The sequence below is a fragment of the Metopolophium dirhodum genome, chromosome 6 (assembly GCF_019925205.1).
Source record: "Metopolophium dirhodum isolate CAU chromosome 6, ASM1992520v1, whole genome shotgun sequence".
NCBI lineage: Eukaryota > Metazoa > Arthropoda > Insecta > Hemiptera > Aphididae > Metopolophium > Metopolophium dirhodum.
In genome coordinates, this window is record NC_083565.1 from 17,746,005 (window position 1) to 17,767,678 (window position 21,674).

Genomic DNA, 21,674 nt, shown 5'->3' on the forward strand with positions numbered 1-21,674 from the left:
AAAACTAAAAAAATTGAAAACTGACAATGTCCGTAAACAGCTCAAAAAGAGTCAAAATATTCTCAACATTTTATGGTGTATAGAAAATGCTAATATAAACATTCAGTCAAAATTTCATGTCCCTACGGTCATTTGTTTTAGAGTTACACCAAAAACAGATTTTGCGTAAAAATTCCCGTTTTTCCTTAATTTTTCTTTTGTTTTTCACGTCGCTTGTGAAAACTACTGAGAAATTTTTACTTTTGACCCCCCAAAGTACCAACTAGATTCACTTTCCTATCAGAAAAGTTACTATTGAAGAAAATCCAAGCACTTTTACTGTCCTAAAAGGTGATGAAAGACACAAAAAAAAAAAAAATTAAAAAAAAAACACATTATTGTAAAATCAATACATTCATCGCTTCGCTCAGAATCTAAAAATGATTATTATTACACTGTGGGAAAGGGCAATAAAAGGTCTGACAAAAAATACCTATATTATTATGTACGTAGGTATTATGGGTGTCAATTATTTCATGAAGAATTTCGAAATTGTATTTATTATAATACTGCCTGTTCGATGATAAATAAAGATTACATTAGGCGGGTAATATTTGTGCAAAAAAAAGGTGAACGAAGGACGCTTTTAAGTATCACACGTTTTGCAAATAAAAATGTTGAAATATGTGAATAGTATTTAAATAGTTATTGGGGTCATTAACAAAGTACTATTTTATGTGGTATTTACAATTTCGAATGCATTTTACCATATAGATATGTCAAACATATAAAACCGATTGATTGTAGTTTTAAAAACGTTTAAACAATCAAATTGGATTATATTAAGTTTAATTGTGTTTGATTAAAGTACCTTTAAATTGTAATATTTATCGTACAATAACATTCTATGTCTCCTCAGTCTATAATAATATATTGTAAATTATATTAAAATTTAAAACATTAAATACCCAAGTACATATTATGACGAATCACGAATATATGGGGATTGGATATATTTGGAGTCATTCAACATGATACATTATTTCGAATTTATTTCCATAATAATTGACCCATCTTAGACCAGTATATATTAGCATAACATTTTCGTCAACTTCACTGGGTTCTCGATGTATAAATACCAGCCAATTATAAATCGTATATCACGAATTCACTTTGTTTTATATAACTCAACAATCAGTTAAACAATGTAAACGATACATTTGTGAATAGTTTGAGTAAAACACAGTGCTTATTTTACAAGGTGTACCCACCATATATTTGGGTTCTTAATTATTATTAATTATAACTAACAGTGTAGGTACATCCGAAATTTAAATTTAATATAAGTATACAATAACCAGTAAGTACAAAACATAGCGAAATAGGCTGAATTAATACGCTTTTTTTTGTTGGCTGGATTAATATTTATGAATTCTCGGCAAAAATATATTACACGCCACAATAAGTTTGTACGCAATTTTTTCCCTACCGATTCAACCTTTTTTGCACATAGAGGAAAACGATTTCCCGTCGGGATCAGTCGTGGTATATGTATATGCATATACAGAGTGAATTATGAAAAAATAAATATATATATACCTACTTACTTATAATAGTATAATAATATAATAAAAACAACAGTAATAATTACAATATTTTTTTCGCGACACATTCAAATATCATTAATATTATAAACCATAATAATCGTATTACATAGGTACAATGAACCTGCATACAATGCTTATATTATTATTATTGCATTATACGTACGGTCGTTTATCGGCCGGTACAATCGTAATGATTGTTATAATAATAATAATAATAATATGTCAGTAATTTTCCAACGATGACCGTGGTGGGTGTACGGTATGCACCTACGTGTATGTTAGTGCGGAAAACTGTGACATTTCCAGATTCTTTTATATCGTGTGCTCATTAAACGGAATAATATTCTAAAACAACGACGTCCGTTCTATATCGTTTCATTATAATAATATTAATATTATGACTGGTGCCGCGAGGATGATTCAAATGCTGCCCTTGTGCGTTTTGCTCGTGCTCCAGTTATTATTCTGTAATTTCGTTTTTCTTATAATCTATTATTATTTACAAATCTCGGATTCGTGTTCGTCATTCGCGAACAAGCGCGGTCTTAAATTTTCATTGTTATCATTATAATATAGTCTGCGTATAATATTGTTTTCAGACCGACTGACCACCGCTGAACCTGCTACCAACACGACTCTCGACGTCACTGGAGTTGAATACAATTTTTTTGACCACAAGTAATGATTAAAAAACAGATAGTTATTATAACATTACACGAAAGTGATATTGGACATTTATTTAGATTTGTGCTGTCCGTTAGAACTCTGTAGTCAGTAGCTTGAGCATCTGAATTCAACGAGTAATAATATATTAAATCAAGTTGTCGTTGCTAATTCATAATAATATAATATCCCCCCCAAAAAAAATTAACGATGGGACATTTTGTGTTATGAACACAAATAACACGTTTTCTGGTAGAATCAGAACGATTTTATAACTTCTTGGAGCCCATCTATATTACTTGAAACTTATCGATAAACACTTAACTCTTTATGGACAAACTATATTTTTAAATTAATTATAGTTGTAATAATAATAACTATTATTATTATTTTTATGATGATTATTGTTTAGATATGGCTTTTATTGATATAAAATATACGAGCTTGTGACATTTAATATGATTATTGTGTTGTATAATATTGTTATAGCTATCACTTGATGGACGAAAATAACTTGACGATTTCAGGCAATAAATCGTTGATTGTGTTTGTGCATGGATTTAGATCAAGTCCCCGGACTGGCGTTGTAGCTGATTTGGGAAAATGTAAATCAATGTTTTTATTTTTAAATGTATTTTTTAAATCCTAAAATAAATATTATCACAATAATTCACATCGAGATTAAGAAAACTATTAATTGTTCGTATTAATACAAAACCTTTACGGTTTGTAATTGTTTTTTTTTCAATTCAGGTCTTAAACGGCTTTTTTTCGAATGTCCATCTACCGAACTCAACAGAAAAACGAAAAAAAAACTATTCCGTTTTCCTATACGGTTTTCGATGAATTGTTTTTTTTTTTACAACAAATTTAAACATTTGATGGTACAATAGATTTACCAGTGTGCAGAACAACGTTAATATAAATTGAGGTTTTCTTGTTATATATTGTTATCGAATAAAATCGATGTGCCAAGTATAAAGTTATACTGGTATAATGGTTGTATAATACCACTTACTAGCATACCTATACTGCCCTCATAATGACAAGTGCAGTAACTATTAAACTTTCAAAAATTTGATTATTATGCAGTATTGTTGGCAATTAAAACATTCTGCGGTGTTTGTTTTCGGCAAGTTTAAATGCAGTAAAAACTGAATTTAGTGGGTACCTACACATTAGAATTGAAGATTTAATACGACTTGGTAAATTGGTAGTAATATGTGTTTAAATATTTGGGTGTTTACTAAATCAATTCGCAGTAATATGCGAAAGTAATGACAAGAAATATTAATCATTGCGTTCATCATCAGGACTGAGACTTATGTAAATATTGAGTTTGTTTCTTAGAAACTAGCAATTCGTATCACAGTAGCATCTGCTTCAGCTGACATTAATAATCAAACTTAGGATATCGAAAGTACAATAATTCAATAACTCGGTTGATTTTGTTAATTATTTGATGTGAAATTGATAATATAATAATGAGCCTATAGTGTTTGGTCGATAAGTGAGAAAATATTTTCGATATTGTACCTACTCAGTTTTAAAGTGACATAGGTATATTGCTCATGAATCGATGTCAATCAAAATACAGCAAATGATTAAAAATTATATACTGCTTAGTACAAAATATAATTAATCTGTTAAACTTAATGAGTACATTTATGATTAGTACCGTTCATATTGATATGTATATATTTTATATTATCATTTTATTTTTAATCCGATCGATATAGCAAAACACGATTTTTACAACACCTAACTTTTTGCAGTAACTGCACTTGTCACTAATACGATGGCCGAATAGAACTTTATGGTTGAATACTTGTCCACATTTTCAGTACTGAGTACATATACCAGCATAATCATATTTTATATTAGGTATACACAATATATTAGTTGTAGTTGTTAGTATGTTGAACACATACTTGACACACAATTTCACCTTTGGATATTATGAGTTCGACATATTTTTGAGTTTAAGGTATATTAACTATTTACAATGAAACGGGCAAGGTCCAATAGTCATTATTTTTGCACGTAGCAACAATTTCGCGATTCCGTCAGTGTTGGCACAATCCGTTTTTTTAGAAATTGAAAAATTAAAGCCTACTTGTCTATATTACTTATGTTGCATCGTTACTTATATTTTCACTCATTTTATAGGTACCTATAATAATAAGATTTCGTTTAAATTTTTTGTTTTTTTATTATTATTAATACTGAGTACCATGCATTCTCTTAGACCTATACATCATACATAATATCACATTAATACTTCATTTCTTAGAAAAGCATGCCATTAAATACCAGAAAAATATGAGTAATTATAGTTTTAATAACGAACAAGAATGCGTTTAATGAATAGTCGGCGTATATTATTACCTATTGTGTTATAAACTTATTATATTATCAGAAATACCAAAATGGAAACATGTTATTACAATTCCAGGACTTTTGGAAAAATACATTTAAGCTTATACATGAATATTATATTTTTTATTTTGACAAATTTATTATAACGAAATACTGTGATAATGTCAAATAAAATAAAACCATCATTTGTACGGAGTGAGGCGTTTAACAAGGGTAAATTGCATTTTTTTAATTATTTGACACGAAAAATACAAATAAACATGTTGATTTAGGTTTTATTATATTTACGATTGTCCCTATGAAAACTTTAAGTGGTTTGTCAATTAACCTAAACAATGCGTCAAATATTATAAAAATATGCTCATCGATTTTTAGCGAATTCTTAAACTTGCTTGTGTAGACATTTCAATCGATTAAATTAGTATGGTTATTGATTAGTACCTACATATTGTTATTAACACCTGCAGAATTTGAGTAATTTAGGCGATATTTACACGACAGCATAAAATAATGTATGTATTATGTATTGTGAAATTCGTTGATTTTATATATTATATTACTATATTAGTATATTTATATATAATAGTACGTTTTTTTTCTGCATTGTATCCGTACTTACTGCTGTCAAAATAAAATGTGCAGGGTTGCAATTGTATAATTTATAATACCAGGTACTAGCTGGTGTATACCTCCATGATTAATGGGTGTATAGCGATATATATTTATTTATTTTCTACCGTCAGTCGACAAAAACAAACGTGTGACTAAAATGTATATTTACTTATATGTAGCGCTGGTGCAGTATACGGACTCCAATGTGGTTTTAGTCGATTGGTCAAAGTGGACCCAGAAATTGGATTACGCGGATGTGGTATTACGATTACCGGCAGTTGCTACCTATCTGGTCGGCTGGTTGAACAGTTTGCGTGACCGCGGTATCGTACAGAGCTTTGAAGATGTCACATTGATCGGCCATAGTTTGGGGGCTCAGTTGATTGGTTACACGGGCCACAGGTTAAACGGGACAATCAAGAGAGTTATAGGTACGTATGGCATTTTCGAAATTTGGTCACGATTGTACAGACTGTAATTAATATTGCGCACAGCCGCGCCGCCGTCCAACTATATACGTTTGCTCGAATCCGATACCGTATGTGTATATAATATTATATCGACGTGGAAACCGAGTAATGTTTCAATTTACATTGTCTAGTGTGTAAATGTAGAGAGCTTAAATTTAGCCTTTAGGAGTACACACTATGTACCTGCATTTAATAAAACCACCGATTTTTTCAACCAAATATAAAAATACATTTTTAAAACGGTCTTTGATAAGAATAATTAAGACGTTATTAAAATATTAGAATATTTAATATATTTTAAGTGTGTTCAGTTTAAATTCACGAATGTAGTCTGTGTACTATTAGGTAGGTATATGGAACGATACATCGAATATTGTTAATTATTAAATTAATTTACTTAAGGACCTTTTTACTACGAAATTATAGTTCTTTTAGCTATTTAATACAAATCATACAGTTTTTTTTTTATATTAGTGTATTATTGAGATCTAACTCTATTGAAAAGTTGGATATTTTAACTATTCTGGATTTGACAACTAAATTAATGAAGACAAATTTAATGCAAACAAAAAATTGTTTTCATTTAATAAACATATTTCTCATGGCCAATGGCTGTATAATATAATGAAAAATTGAGTTAAACTAGGTTGTACTAATATATTTATGTATATAATTAATATACCCATATATATGAGCACATGACAATAGCTTTTGGTCAATTACTCATTTTAATACATTCCATTTAAAGCTTTATGAACAAATCATAAACAATAACTCACACTAATAATGTTGTTTGTTTGGTAAACAATAATAATAATATATCTATACAATACAATGTAATTCTAAGTCAAGTTCAATAATATGATATATAATTCAAATCTTCTACTGTAAATAGTTATAAAAAAAACCCGTTCTGATAATATTATTATTAATATTATCTACTATAAAATAATATATTATAGTGTCGTTAATTATAAATATTAATTGTTTTTATTCAAGCATTTTAACATACGATTATTCAGCTTCTACCCAATTCGATTTAAAAGTTATTTTTTTTTGTACAATTATACAAAATATATGCCACATCCACTTGGCAATGTAGCACTTAAAGTGACCACTTCATGAAATATATCCACATCAATGAAATCACGTTTTTAAAGTATGTTTTTTTTTTTTTTGTTAACTTAGTGAAATGGATACCTATTTTTTATACTTACGAGGAGATGAAGAATGTTGAAAATTTATATTAATTGTTTTATTTTTTTTTAACTTACTTAAAACTATATATAGATATTTTAAACTATATTATATAATACCATCCACTTCATAAAAAACTGTTCGCTTTGTGTGTACATTTTCGTTATTTCACAAAGTGTATAAAATAAGTATCCGTCTCATGAAGTCGATAAATATGACTTCATATCACGAAAAAAAAATTGAATTTTTGCAAAAGAACAGCGGTTTTGCTAAAACTGGATCTAACTACATATTATAAATAATGTAATTTTTAAATTTAATCTGTTGTAGCTTTGTGTTTTTGTTAACTTTTTATTTGTTTCAAAGTTGATAATTACTAATCGAATATCAAAGTATACTCAAAATACTACAAATTCCTTTCGTATAGAACTCCACTTATCTAATCCAAACTATAAATATGCTGTGATAATAATTAAACGTATATGTGTAGTGTTAATATTAAAAAAATGTACAAAAAACATTTCAAAGAAATGTTCAAGTTTAAAAAATACAATTAAAACAATATAAAAATAACTTTTGGCATTAAAGGTAACAAAACCCAAATATAAATATTAAATGATAACAGTTTCGTATAGACTTTGTGTTGAGTAATTCGAGTGGTAAAAAAAACATTTACTTATTATTTTTCTTTTGACCACCGCAAGAAATGGGTGTTTTAGTGTTAATATTAATAAATTTACAAAAAAACATTTAAAAGAAATATTCCCGTTTAGAAAATACTATTAGTACCTACAATATAAAAATAACTTTTGACAATAAAGGTAATAAAACCGAAATATAAATATTAAATGATAACAGTTTCGTATAGACTTTGTGTTGAGTAATTCGAGTGGTAAAAACAACATTTCCGTATTATTTTTCTTTTGACCCCCCGCGAGAAATGGGTGTTTTACAATGCATAAATTACTTTATTTACCTACATATACACAAAAGGCATTCCTTTGATTCCCGACCGGTGTAGGTTGAGGTGAAGCGAGCGGAGTGCATGCCACCGTTCTAGTTACCGCGAAAATGTCGTTCCGAAGGTCGCCCAGCGATGCCATCGAAAGACCATTTAATTACACGACACGCTATTGTCTCGACTAATCTGACGTTGGTATTACTCCCACTTTTACTGTTACTATCACTACTAATACGATTAATACTACTTAGTACATTCGGTACTAGAAATGTTTAACTTTAACTTCAACTACGGCTGCAGCTGCTATCGAGTATTGTGGGTACATTGTGTATAGTTGACGTGTGCACCAAATTCGCGGTAACATCCTGCGTGATTAAAACACAAGGAATATTTAAATTTTAAGGACAATTAATGCCTGCGGCAATGTCTCCGCTAGAATACCTGCTAATCATTAATAATGGAGAGAATGTAAATTTAGATTTAAAACGAATAGAAATTAATTTAAAAATTCATTGTATTTCTTAGATGTATTGCCCGGTCAAAGGCAAAATAATCATTTATTTGTATTTATTTATAATATATATATATATAATGTAACGTATAAACGATGGATACTTTCTCGACTGTTTCACTGCCGCTGGCGATCATCGTTGTAAATTGCGATCCCTCAAAATTAAAGAACGTAAAGGGCGAAAAATACAAGAGAAAAAAATCCCGCTTTTAGAACGAACCTACCGGAAAGTGCGAGAGCGTTCAGACCAAGGTTCAGACTTACGGTTCAAATCACCTTGGGAATTCAAATAAATAGTCCGTGAAAAGCGTCGACGCCCCCACCGCTAACCGGTAGTCATACATGGCCATTCTGCATTCACTCACCACATTCGGATAATATTAATATATTAATTATATACTATTACTATTATTATTATATTATGAATCCATAATATACTTACAATCCAAGTACTTACACAGATGGGTTATCTATTTGAATTTTGAATGCTGGTTAGATACGACTTTTGAGTTTTTGAAAAAAAATTTAGTTTGAAGTTTATACGACTGTAGCCTGCTCTGAATATAACACCACGCTAAAAAAAATACATAATATTTTACGGGTTTTGTATAATTCTTTTTTAAAAATTACACCCTGGCAATATTTTTAATTTTTAAATCACAGAACCAGAATTATTATACTCCGTATAAACAAATTTTTTTTCTCAAAAAATATGCACACATTAAATTAGAAAACGAGTGTGGCTATTTAAATATCATTCACTCTGTATAATATTATGCAGTGTGTGTGAGTCGTGTACTCGGGTCGGCGGGGTGTGTGCTGAAAGCGTTTCTTAGCTCGCGAATTCATACGTCTTCGAGACTCTCTCTCAAACGTAACAAAACGTAATAAAACCTAACCTCTCGTATTCTCGTTAAGTACACAATATACTCCACGACGGTGTCAAAATTAAATTCGACGCGTTGTTTTCTAACGGTAATATAACATCGTCTACGAAGTGGTGTTATTATAATATTACTATACAATTTGTATATATTATTATTATTATTATACTGCACGGTCGCTTTACAACTAGTGTCGACGATCAAATCGAATTTCACAACACAACGACATACATAATATGATATGTAGTATAACCACACGAAAAATAATCGGCGCGACCATGGAGAATCAATGTAGGAGGGGGGTGGGGTACGAAAATTGTGCAACTATTAGACAGTAGTTTTATTTTTTTTTTTTTTTGGGGGGGGGGAGGGATGTACATATTGGAAATTTGAACTGTCACTGGCCCTACATTTTTAATTTTAGGTATAGGTTTCATGTATTGAGTGCTGCTAACTTTTTGATGGTTACATAGATTGGTTTTATTAAGAATCATTTAATATTATCAAGACGACCGCGATACCCCGACGAGTAATAGATTCACACTTTTAAATCTTTTTTGTTTTATTACATTTTATGGATGTTCCTAGTAGAGTTCATTGTAGGTACATGCTCTATAAACAATTAAATTTTTTCGATTTCAAAATAGTAGTTACCTAATATTTTATATTTTTTAAATATAAATCAGTGTTTTTTTTACACATGTTCATCTTTATAATTTATAGTCTGCTATTTTTGTTTTTTTTATAAGCTTGATTTCCAGCCATATTTAAATTATTTTTAGACGATAAGATAATTGTTTACCGTGGTCTTTAGACTGAACTTGGTTGTATTCATTACTACACATATTTGTATCGGTAAATACTACCTATCAGGGATGAATTTATATAGTTGACCTTTTTATTACCCGATATTTTCAGCTGGTATTTATATTCTTAAAGCCATAAAGGTAATTTCGGGTGAGTTTATATTTGCCCATACAACATTTCCTAAATTCTTTCGAAGTATTCAAATCATTATCAAAATATAATAAACCAAAATTAATAAATTGAAAACATACCGTACATAAAATATATTTATTTGATTTAGCCATATGTTTATATGTACGGTTCTGTTCGTTATTCTAATGTAGGTCGATTTTGAACTGAATCCAATGAAATTAATATTATAGTTGGTAATATTAGAAGTGTGAAATATATTTTCCGTGCAGTATATAATATTTTGTATGGATCCAATAAAAAACGTATGCATATTGATTTTAAAACAGTTTATATATTTCAAATGGCTTTGGAATTATTGTTTTACTGTGGTATTTAATAATTAAGTAGCTTATGATTTTTTTTCAACGATTCTATTTATTCAACTATTCACTCATGTGTTTTTTGTTGAATTCAAAATAACCAACTAAATATCTATTATAAGATCAATCAAGTTGAAATCAGGTAATACTATAGCGGAAAATAAAATATAAGTACATATCTACTTTTTATTCAATTTATTACATTTTTTTCTTGATAATTTAATTCGGTAATAAACGAAATGGATGTAAGTCATATTCGATTTTACAATAGTATTCACAAAACTTGACTTTATATTTTGTGTTATATTTATTCGATGATTGGATACTAGACTGACATTTTTCATCGTCTGTTTTGTAATAATTCCTCCTGAAAAGGTAGGTACAAAAAAAAAGTAGGAGTGAAATGTCTTAAGACATTAATCAAGAATAATTCGCGTGTCATTACTCATTGGTTTTTCTATTTCTTAAAATTGGATTTGAAATGATGTTTGACAAATCGAACATATTTGACAAATTTAATGTCAATCCATTAAATACCTACACACCATATAAATCATATCATGTGAAATGTATTTGACATAGCTAAAGAGACGCAAGTCATTTCTGAAATGCATTTAATTTAAAACTGAAGGAGAAAACATATTTTATTTAGACGCTTTTACGGATCTCACCCTTACGGTTCTCGACACAATATAACATTATTAATGTGGTTGTTTCGTACAACTGTACAAATGTTTTCGGTACTAGGTGCCAGGTGGGGAATCGGCTAAAATAATTAAGGTGTATCGAACAATAACTATTAAAATACACCCACACATAAGGCTGATAGTTGTTGTACAAATATAATACATTATCTTATACGCAACAAAAAAATCAAATTCATATTTGTAATTGTTCATAATATTATTATTATCCGACCTACCCATAATCGCTCATCGAATTTGTCAAAGGATACACCTTGGTCACGCGGGTGAGCCACCACTGCGGCGGGGCCTATAATACTTCGTCATACAATAATAATATCACTTTAAACTGCAATTTCCGTCGGTTTATTAACACTTATCATTACCCTTCAGTACGCGATTATTCTGCTTATTACAATAGTATATCGATGTTAATATCGACTAGTTACAACAGAACTAGTCGTTCAAATTACGTTTCAAAATTCCTTTACACACGTGATCTGTATAGACTATGTTAATTAGTATAGTTGAACGCGACCGTGTTCTGTTAGAAGATTCATTTTGTCCGATTTCGTCAAAACGTTTTATACTTATAAAGTACTCATACTCAGAGTACACGTCTTACAATATCTAATACAATGTTTTTATTTTAACATAGGAAACAAAAATCAAAATTGTTATATAGGTTACGGTAATTTAGAATACGCCACCCCGACTAGATAGTATATTATTATAATTTTGTTTAGTAGATGGAGGGGAAAAACGTTTGGTTAATTCTGATATTGAAAACTTGGACTTTGATTTTCGTTTATAATTGGCTTGGAGACTAATGCAACCTTCAGATACAAACGTCGTTGTTGTAGGGCGTTTAAACCCCAATGTTATAAAACTGCCTCGAAAGACTGACCTGCCATTCCCAACTTAAAGGCCATCATTCTCAAACACCGCTTCTGTACACGCTTTAGTTTTTTGATTAGTCAAATTGCGTAAGATTCCATATATTTCAACCAAATTCAAATATTGATCTAACGAGAGAGGTCACCAAGTTTTCTGTAAATATTAAAATAAATATTTAAAGGAATATTTTGTGATTTAAAACGTTTTGGTGTTAATAATAATATTATGTGTTCACTGCATATTTATTGCTTGGATCAATACACATAAGTAATAATTAAAAATAAAATACAGTGGTTTGGATACGATATTTTTCCCGGAGGGAGGGTTACCTATATTCTATATTTTATTTATAACTTTCAAAAATAATTATAAATTTATTTTTATAATTAAAATTAAATAACAATATTGTTACCATTATAACAACTTCATTATGGGTAATACATTTTTTCGATTCTTCCCTCGGGTTGGGTTTAATTTTTTTTTATACATAAGATTGGTTCATTTTTCATTTTTAAAAGTATATCGTCACTTTAAATATAGCTTTACTAACACAGCTTAACATTTGTTAATTGGGTACCAACAATTCTAGACAATTTCCCCAAATATAAACGAAATCAAAAACAATGAAATAAACACCAATTTTACCAATTATTTCAATATCATGTTGTATTGTAATTATGATGAGAATACTGTTTTGGTTTGTTATGGTGGGTTAAGAGGGGGAGGGGGGTTGAAAACGTTCTAACTATTCACCGCAACTACGCCACCAATAATAAGTAAAGCTTACACGTAGATTACCTTTGTATTTCATGGAACAGAACAGTGAACACAGGTAAATAGCTGATATATATATAGAGAGATTTAACATTATTCAAGTATACCAGCCTAGGTAATATGCATTGTAAACAAAACTAAATCTGTAACATTCAATGGTTTTCGCGGTGTTCAGGTTTTTAGTGTAAAAACAATACAAACCAGTGAAGTATATGCATCGTGTGAATAATGTTTTCAATTACTTTTATGTAGTTTTTGCTTTCATGTTATTTGTGGGAGGGGGAGGGGCTTTGCGTTTGCCGTGTTTACCGGTAACGTATTCACAGCGTACACAAGTGGTTTCGCCGTGGATTTGGTATGGCTTTTATTTTTTTGTAACATGACCGTTTTATTTATGTTTTACAATATAATGGGTGGCTGTTTGGGTTGATAAATTAAAGGGAAATAAAACACATTCAATGGAAAATAAAAAAAAAAACCTCTCAAGCGAATTAATTTGGCCGGGGTATTATGTATATTAGGTACGCAGGCGGGTGCGTGAATTATTTTTCCTCGTCCGCACTGGCTGACATTGTTTTCACGCGTAGAAATCCCGTGCCACCAGAGGTATACAAGTCATTTGAGAAGTTACTCGACAATAACAGATTCTTTAACGATGATAAAACGCCACAAACACACACACACACACACACACTGCACGGACGCATGCGCAGCGCGAATAGAAGCATAAGTAGTATACGAGCAGGGACACAGATATATTGTATACGTGCCTGGCGTACGCAGACAAATTGAGTACACGTAGGATTTACCACATATAAACACACACACACACACACACACGAACGTATGTATAGTGTTGTAGCAGAACGAACACAATCGCATCGCACGTGCGACAATTTACTGGGACTACCTGTTCTCTGGAGCATATCTCCCGGCCGTAAGCTACGAGGATTTTCACCGAATTTATGGCAGCGTTAAGCGCATTTCATTCACGACCTCAGACTCTATACACGTCCTCTCGTATCTCCCCGCCACCATCGCCGCAGACACTTATATCCGCGTGTGTTAAACAATAAACGGCGGCAGCGACTACGTTATTAAATAAAGGAAAACAATGCAAAACAAACACCGAAACATCAATGACGCTGCGAAAACATATTATTACGATTCGTCGTCCAATGAACACGTACCCGAAACGCCGCCATCCCGACCAAAATATATAATAGCGTAGATAATATTATTATTATTGTAATGATGTATATACACATTAATATTACAGTGGAGAGTTTTGGATGGTTATAAGGTACTATTAAACCCAAATCTGAACATTAATAAAATAGAATTATACTAAAAATGTGATATGAAAATAAAAATCGGTTTCTCGGACAGGAACAGTATTTAGATGGTTTCAATCCGAAAATAAAATAAAATGTTTCATATTTTTAAAACAAAAAGAATAATTAAATATTTACTTATTTTAGCAGTTAATTTCGAAATAACAAAAATCTAAAATATGCATAAAAAATTTACGAAACATTAAAATACATGCTATAAAATGTAAAATTAAATTTTGCATTCGGTACCGTTCGGTCGTAAAACACATTTTTGTATAAACCAGGTACCTACTTTTTTTCACCAACTGGGTAATAAAAGATGCAAACGCATATCATCTCCCTTAATTATAATTCATATTGTTATATTATTTCGATAGTACCGTTGGATCGTTAGACCGTCGAATTATTTCGATGGAATTTATTATGATCGACGGGGCTCAAATATAACGGTGGAGGGTCTGCGAGGTCTTAGAAAATATAGGTTTTCGATCTATTCGTTATTTTAGATTCGTGTGAAACGAAAATAATAAACCTTCGTTTTCTTTGTAGGTAGTGATAATAATAATAACAATATCAGCAGTCTACTGGAATAATTTTATTTACTCTTGGAAATTTCCTGTATTATTATGGGGTACTACTGAAATCAAATTATTGCATGGGTACATTATGTTTTATTAGATTATTACTCTCGTTGAAATGTAACGTCTAATAACCGAACAATAGTCTGTATTATAGTATGTTATTTAGTAGTTATTACGAAGTTTGAAATTTACTCAGACCTAATCTTAAAAGTTTCCTCCATACTGATCCGCTTCTGAAAACATTCCAAAACTCCACTTCACACTTTGGTGTATTCCATAGCATCAGAACGGTAAAATGTAACGACACACGATATAATATTATATGTGTATAAATTATATACATTGTCCCCGTAGAATATAATTAATGAAAAATTGTTTCCTTTCATACCGAGATAGCATAAACTTCTATAGATACAATTTGAATCATTACCTTTCTATAATTATTTAATTATTACAGATTGTAATATTGTTACTCAAATCTCCAAACAATTGTTACGGTTGTACTCGATTTTTGTGTAATATTGTCGTACATTTTCCAGAAACTACTTCCGGATCTCGGACTCCGATATTATTATTGGTTCGCGTAGAATAGTGCAGTCTTTGTCGTCCTATCATAACTTATAAGTAACTGTGCTGAAAATTATTATTTAGTCTTTTTGAAAATGATCAAATTCAGTCACTTGCCGTTGAAGGTTGTACAGCACAAAAGTTATTTTCATCGTTTTTGTTCGTTTATAGTTATTATTGAAGGAGACGGGTAGCAAATAATATTTTTATTTAAGTCATATAACGGTCATTGACATTTTCGTATAATGCACTATCCCATTTATCAAAAAAATAATGGTTGATGTGGTCTTGGGTGGAAATCGTTCAAAGCGGTAGTCCTTCACTCCGTCTATATATTATTTCGTTATAAATAATAATTATAAGTATAAGTGAACAATAAAAAGTAAAATAGGATTTATGAAAAATGTAAAAATTAACTTTTGTCTCTGTTTTATGACGTCTTTTCAGTTGTTGGATGAGTCTAACATCAAATAAACAGTGTTTTATATTTTAAATCATTAAATAATAAATTACGAATAAAATAAAATCCACTATCTTATAATATACTTTAATGAATCTCGCATTATTATAAAAAGTCAGTTTCAATAATATAAAATACAATATAAGTACTTTAGCTATATTTCAGACTGCTATTACTATAGTTAAGTCTAATTCAATACACGATTTCTTTTAAAGTTACGTTTGAACATTTTAATAAGCATTTTCTTTTGAACTTTTATTGTTACTTCGTAAAGTCTTAAATGAACGTGAAATATTTTAACTGCTCATAATTCGGGAACTGTTACTTTATATTTTTTTTTGGTTCTGGTATTCAGCTATTTCATTAAACAGTTCTGGTTCTGATTCAGATAAAAACCAATGCTTAATGTTAGCCATTCAAATTTTAATATTTCTTGAGAAATAAATACAGCTTTAAAATATTATTATTTTATCAAAGCACTCCATTCACCTACACAATTATCAAGGAAGCCCAATGATTTCCACTTAAAAATATAATTTCTAGTGAATTTAAAATATTTAAACTAAATTCCATGGTTAATCCGGTCCACGGCTTAATATTTTAATAGTTGTTGGGTTTGATAGTTGTCCAAAACAGGTTCTTTTCGGTTCGGTTCCAGACCTTAGTTAGTAATAATTCTATTGATGTACCATCCCACCTTTTTCATGTGCACTTCTGGGTCTTTTCACGCTCCTTACGACTCCATGCCCCCATTTGCAGTTTCACTTAATACCATGAACTACGCCCGTAACCATCATATCCCCCTTATAAACGCCCTTCTTGCTATATGTAAATATTTTTGCCTTTGAAACTTTTATATTTTATATGTTCTTTAAATTCTTGTTATTCTTGCGCCTCGGTTTTTTTTTAGTAATAAATAATGATCATTAACGTTCATACTAAAACAATATAAAATATTTACCTTTACCGCTACTATTTGTAAATGTATTATGACCACGAATCAATTTAAACCTCGAACATATAATTTAATAAAATGTGTACATAAAAATATAATAATCGATTACAAATACCGAGTATATAATAGTATTATTAATTATATATATATGCAATATCTGGTTGGATAAGTGTTTAGATATAATGCACAATATATCCGAGTGCGACACGGTTTACTATTGTACGTATGTACACTATAAATAACACCACCACCACTTAACGGAAAGTTTTTTTTTTACTATCATGCACATCGCATATATTACAATTTTTAATTCAATAAATACAGTTTATTGTACTTTTAGCTTAGAAATGTTTAATTGCGTTAATAATTACGTATATAAGCTTTTATGTATATATTACACATCAACGGCAAATTTATAGAAACATAAATATATATAAATATATATATATGTACAGTGTACACGTGTTGTTATTGGGGCGTCCGGTATTTGCGTAGAATCGTAACTACGCTTAGATAAAATAAAAAGATAAAATTAATAGTTAAATATCAAGATCTGCGAACATTGTAAAAAATCGAACGAGAAATTGTACAAAAAATAAAAAAAATAATAATATGTTTATTTCAAAACAAATCATTACGATTGTTAACTAAAAAAAACTGAAATCCCTCTTATCGAAACGCCACTCTACAATAATCTTCGCTCTTTAATACATCATCATAACATTATAATAATAATAATTACTCGATCATTTCACTTTAGTCGTTGAGTTCACACGGCTAATAACACTCATTGAAGCGAAAAGTATTTTCCAACGTCGTTTTAAATCACTTGCTGCTTTACGTGTTGGACCATAATATTATACAAATTTGACACCGTGTGCCCAGGGTCCGACTCACTCAGTTTGACCGTATTATTTATACGTGTAATAATAATAATAATAATATATTCGCAGTGGGATACTATAGGCAAATCTTTTACACCGTCACAAAGACGTAAAACAACGAGTGAACATTTTATGCGGACGGCAGCGCATTGTTTCAATTGATTTTCACAGCCGTTATATAGTAATAGTATGTTTAATACGACTGGATGTGCGGCCCGTCGAGGTGGCGTCTGTGGTTGAGAGGAAATGAAATTATTTTCACCTATACAGGGTGAATTCATTTTAAGTAAGATATGTGTCACTCGTTTTTACAGAATTTCGTGTTTGACAAAACCATATAATTTGTGCGTTAATATTAAGTACTTTCATATTATATTTTTACGATAAATCACATTCTGAATATTTTTTTACACAAGCTACATCGATCATATTACAATATTTTATTAAAGTGTAAAGACAAAAGGAGCCGAGTTATATTTTGACAATGAACCACGAAATATCTTGTTTTCTACTACATTAATCTATACACTATAAGCAGTTATAACTACAAATTATTTTTATTTGCGCTCAACCATAGTTCGTTATCAGCGAGATATTTTACTTCTGAATGATTTAAATTTAAATTTGCGATTTTCATTAATAAAATGAATGTAATATTCATCTATAATGGACACCAAGATAAAAAACCTCCTTGTTAATATTTAATATACTCATTATTTTTTTTTGTAATTATTATTTATCTTTAGTTACTTGTAATATTGCAATTACTGCTACTGCAATAATTTGTGATATCATAGATAATTGATAAAATAAACATAAGTACATACTCACCTTATTATTTAATTGAATATTTGTATGTATATTTTAAGTAAAAAAAAAAAAAACCATCATAAGGTTCTACAAAATATAAACCACAATGTAGCTAAATTGCATATCCATAGCGCCGTGTTACCAAAAATTGAATTGTTGAAAGGCTCATTCTTCAACAAAAATAATTTACGTAGATCCACGCCCGACACTATAACAATATAATTCTTACGAGCTAAATGTAAGATTATGTCATTTTTGTCAACGGCATAACAACAGCAATCCCTGTTTTAACTATATTATTATGTTACTGTATGTAGTGGTATTTTTATTTCGAATTTAGATTTTCTTTATTTTTATAATTTTTTTCGTTTTGGTTTTTATGGTTTTTAATTTCGTCATATCTTATTGGATAGCATATTTTTTTTTACATCGTCTTCTCTTTACGATCGCACGATTTATTTTTTCTTTCGAATGTATAACGTAATCGGTCGTTTGGGGCGGCTCAAGCATTATTATTTATAGTCCGATTGTAAAAAGCCTATTTTTCTCGTACCAACACTACCAACACAATCCGCTGATACCGACACGATGATAACACATACTGCAGCTTGAGTTTAACCTAATCTTTGTGTATAGGTACCTAACTTTTTGTCGCATTACTTGAGTAACTTTTTATCGTAACTCGTGATGTAATACAATTTAACTGTGCATTCATAATTCACCTTAAATTATGCACACGATTTTTTCAAACATATCGTCTTCTAATACATGCAAGTGTTTGTAAAATATCTGTTGAGTTAGGACGGCAGTTTTCTGTTTTGTACACACATAGATAAATATGAAAACCAAGACTCGGCTAACCGATTTGACAGACACGTTCCTGTATTGACTGTTATTAAATTACATTTTTGATCGAAATTTGTAGAGAACTAGATAAGCTCTGACTCTATATTTTCATAAGATTTAATATTTAGGTATACGAATAAAACATAGATTATAAATGAAATAAATAACATGTAACTGGCTTAATATAAACATAATATCTTAATTTATTTATTTTATAAACAGCTATGAATATAATACAAGTACTCTAATCATAATATTAATTGAATTTTTTATTTTCATTTTTGTAGTGGTATTTATTTTATAATTGGTGGGATTTAGGCTTTCTCCTCCGATTTATCGGTATAGTTTTCATTTAAAAAATAAAGAAAACAAAAGTATACCTTATTATTAGGTAGTTATATAAATTATAATTATTTTTTTAAAAAAAAAAAGTCCTTACTACGTTTAACTAAGTTACAGGGCAATATAGGTACTGGTAAACTTTTTTTTATTATTATTGTATTTCTTCTACGTTTGTCATTATCTTGTGCACGTTATATTCTTTATTTATAAATTGCGATCTTGATGTAGCACAACGACTGATAAAGTGATAAACACTAGACAGCTGATTCTTCTAAATACATGACTATATAATAATATAATGTCATGCCGTGTCTCCACCTATTACAGGAAATCTAGATATCAACGTTGAAAACAGAATACTTTAGGTATTAGCCGTATAGGATTTAATTTCCGAAAATTCTTTGGGACTCAATATCAGACACAAAACAAACATTATTAGCTGGTCGAGTGACACGAGGGTCACTTGTGTGTACACGCGTGTACATATGTGTGGATAAAATCTAGTGCTAAATGTACATATAAAAATAAAAACCTTCTGCGTAACCCATTAGGTATAGAGATCGTTGCCCGTGAGAACGCATTTCTGTTTTACAGATTTAGAATCCTAAGAGGCAGTAAGAGCTGTTATGAACGCTTAGTTTACTGTCACACATATATTATCATGATACCGTCGAGGAGTATAATAATATTACAATATCACATAATGCACATACAGACTACCAATCTCTCGAAAGAAGACAATTTTGGAAGCGATATCGTGATCGCAATTTATTTTTTCCGTATAGCAAGGTTTTGAAAAATCATATTATTGAAACTCGATCAATTATTCAGGAATATCTGCTGAATCATGATTTTGTTGTATAAATACACTAGTGTACAACTGTGAGTTGTGACTGTTAAATTAATTTGGAATTATAAATGGGTCAATCAATTAATTGTCGTAAGCATATTACAGATATAACATAAAAATATAATCCAATTTTATATATTTTATTTGCATAAATTTCCGATGGGTTGAAAAAAAGTATTTAAATCATACATACTTGTATTAACAGAAGAAGGAATAATTATGTATACTTATAAGTTATTATTTCTGCACTGTATATTATATACATATGTCATATATGTTCTAAAATCTGATAAGAAAAAATAATCAAATAAACATTAATTATTACGAACATAAAAATTGGAATTGGAAAGGAGTGTATATTAATATGCAGAATTATAATTTAAGAGAGTTATAAAATCAAAGAGAACAGTAAATAAAATACTAAATATTTTATAGTTCGATTTTTAATGGTAAAATAATTAAAGAAGTTATAAATATTGCAATGAAATAATGAAACAGAATACATTATTTTTACAACTGAAAATTCTTGTTAAAAATAGAAATAAGCAACAGCTCCTTTAAAATACTTTTATTTTAATTTTATGATGAGAATAGTGACATGGTTCTGCGTACCTCCAAAATAGAAAAACAACCACCTATTATAATACTCGTTCAATATTTAATGAAGAATATTGTTTTAGCTACAGTTTTTACGAGAGAAAAGAATATTATGATGTAAGCATATACAATATATTAGTTTGGTACCAACTTTCTATTTTCGAAGTTATACATTTTTAAGAATACCTTAAACATTAATTGTTAGCTCAATCAGTTATACTCACTGGTCACGCTCAAAGATTAAAGTTTTATGATATAATGACCAATAATTTTTTTGGAAAACACGCGATTAAATTTTGAAATAAAAAATTATATAAAATCATTATTTTAGAACTAGAAGTTTTCAAAAAAAAATATTTCTTCATATTCTTCAATACTACTATTGCTCGTATGCAGTCAATTTATATGTCACATAAGACAATATGTTACACTATGTTTTATGTGATACACACGGACATGATATGTGTTCTTGATAAATAAGAGTAAAATTTGTTTTTTCGTTCCACAATCTCGATTGAATATTAAAATTTGAT

At 29.6% G+C, this 21,674-nt stretch overlaps 2 protein-coding genes across 7 annotated transcripts in view; one reads left to right on the top strand and one right to left on the bottom strand.

Moving 5' to 3' along the window:
• Window positions 1-21,674, bottom strand: part of LOC132947390 (ras-like protein rasC) — a 160,238-nt gene that overhangs the window by 44,367 nt on the left and 94,197 nt on the right. The window contains exon 2 of one of the 6 annotated variants that reach the window (XM_061017667.1): window positions 8,822-8,953. The exons of 3 other annotated variants lie outside the window; for them this stretch is intronic. The gene's annotated coding sequence lies outside the window, so the exon portion shown is untranslated. Of the gene's footprint in view, window positions 1-8,821; window positions 10,649-21,674 lie in introns of those variants that run through there. 2 more of the 6 variants (XM_061017665.1, XM_061017664.1) reach the window with 2 other exon arrangements.
• The window catches only part of LOC132947389 (lipase member H-like), a 37,426-nt gene continuing 17,603 nt past the window's right edge, over window positions 1,852-21,674 (top strand). The window contains exons 1-4 of the mRNA XM_061017662.1: window positions 1,852-2,053; window positions 2,186-2,264; window positions 2,739-2,854; window positions 5,420-5,671. Coding sequence (XP_060873645.1) covers window positions 1,984-2,053; window positions 2,186-2,264; window positions 2,739-2,854; window positions 5,420-5,671 — 517 coding nt within the window. The 5' untranslated portion in view covers window positions 1,852-1,983. The remainder of the gene's footprint in view (window positions 2,054-2,185; window positions 2,265-2,738; window positions 2,855-5,419; window positions 5,672-21,674) is intronic.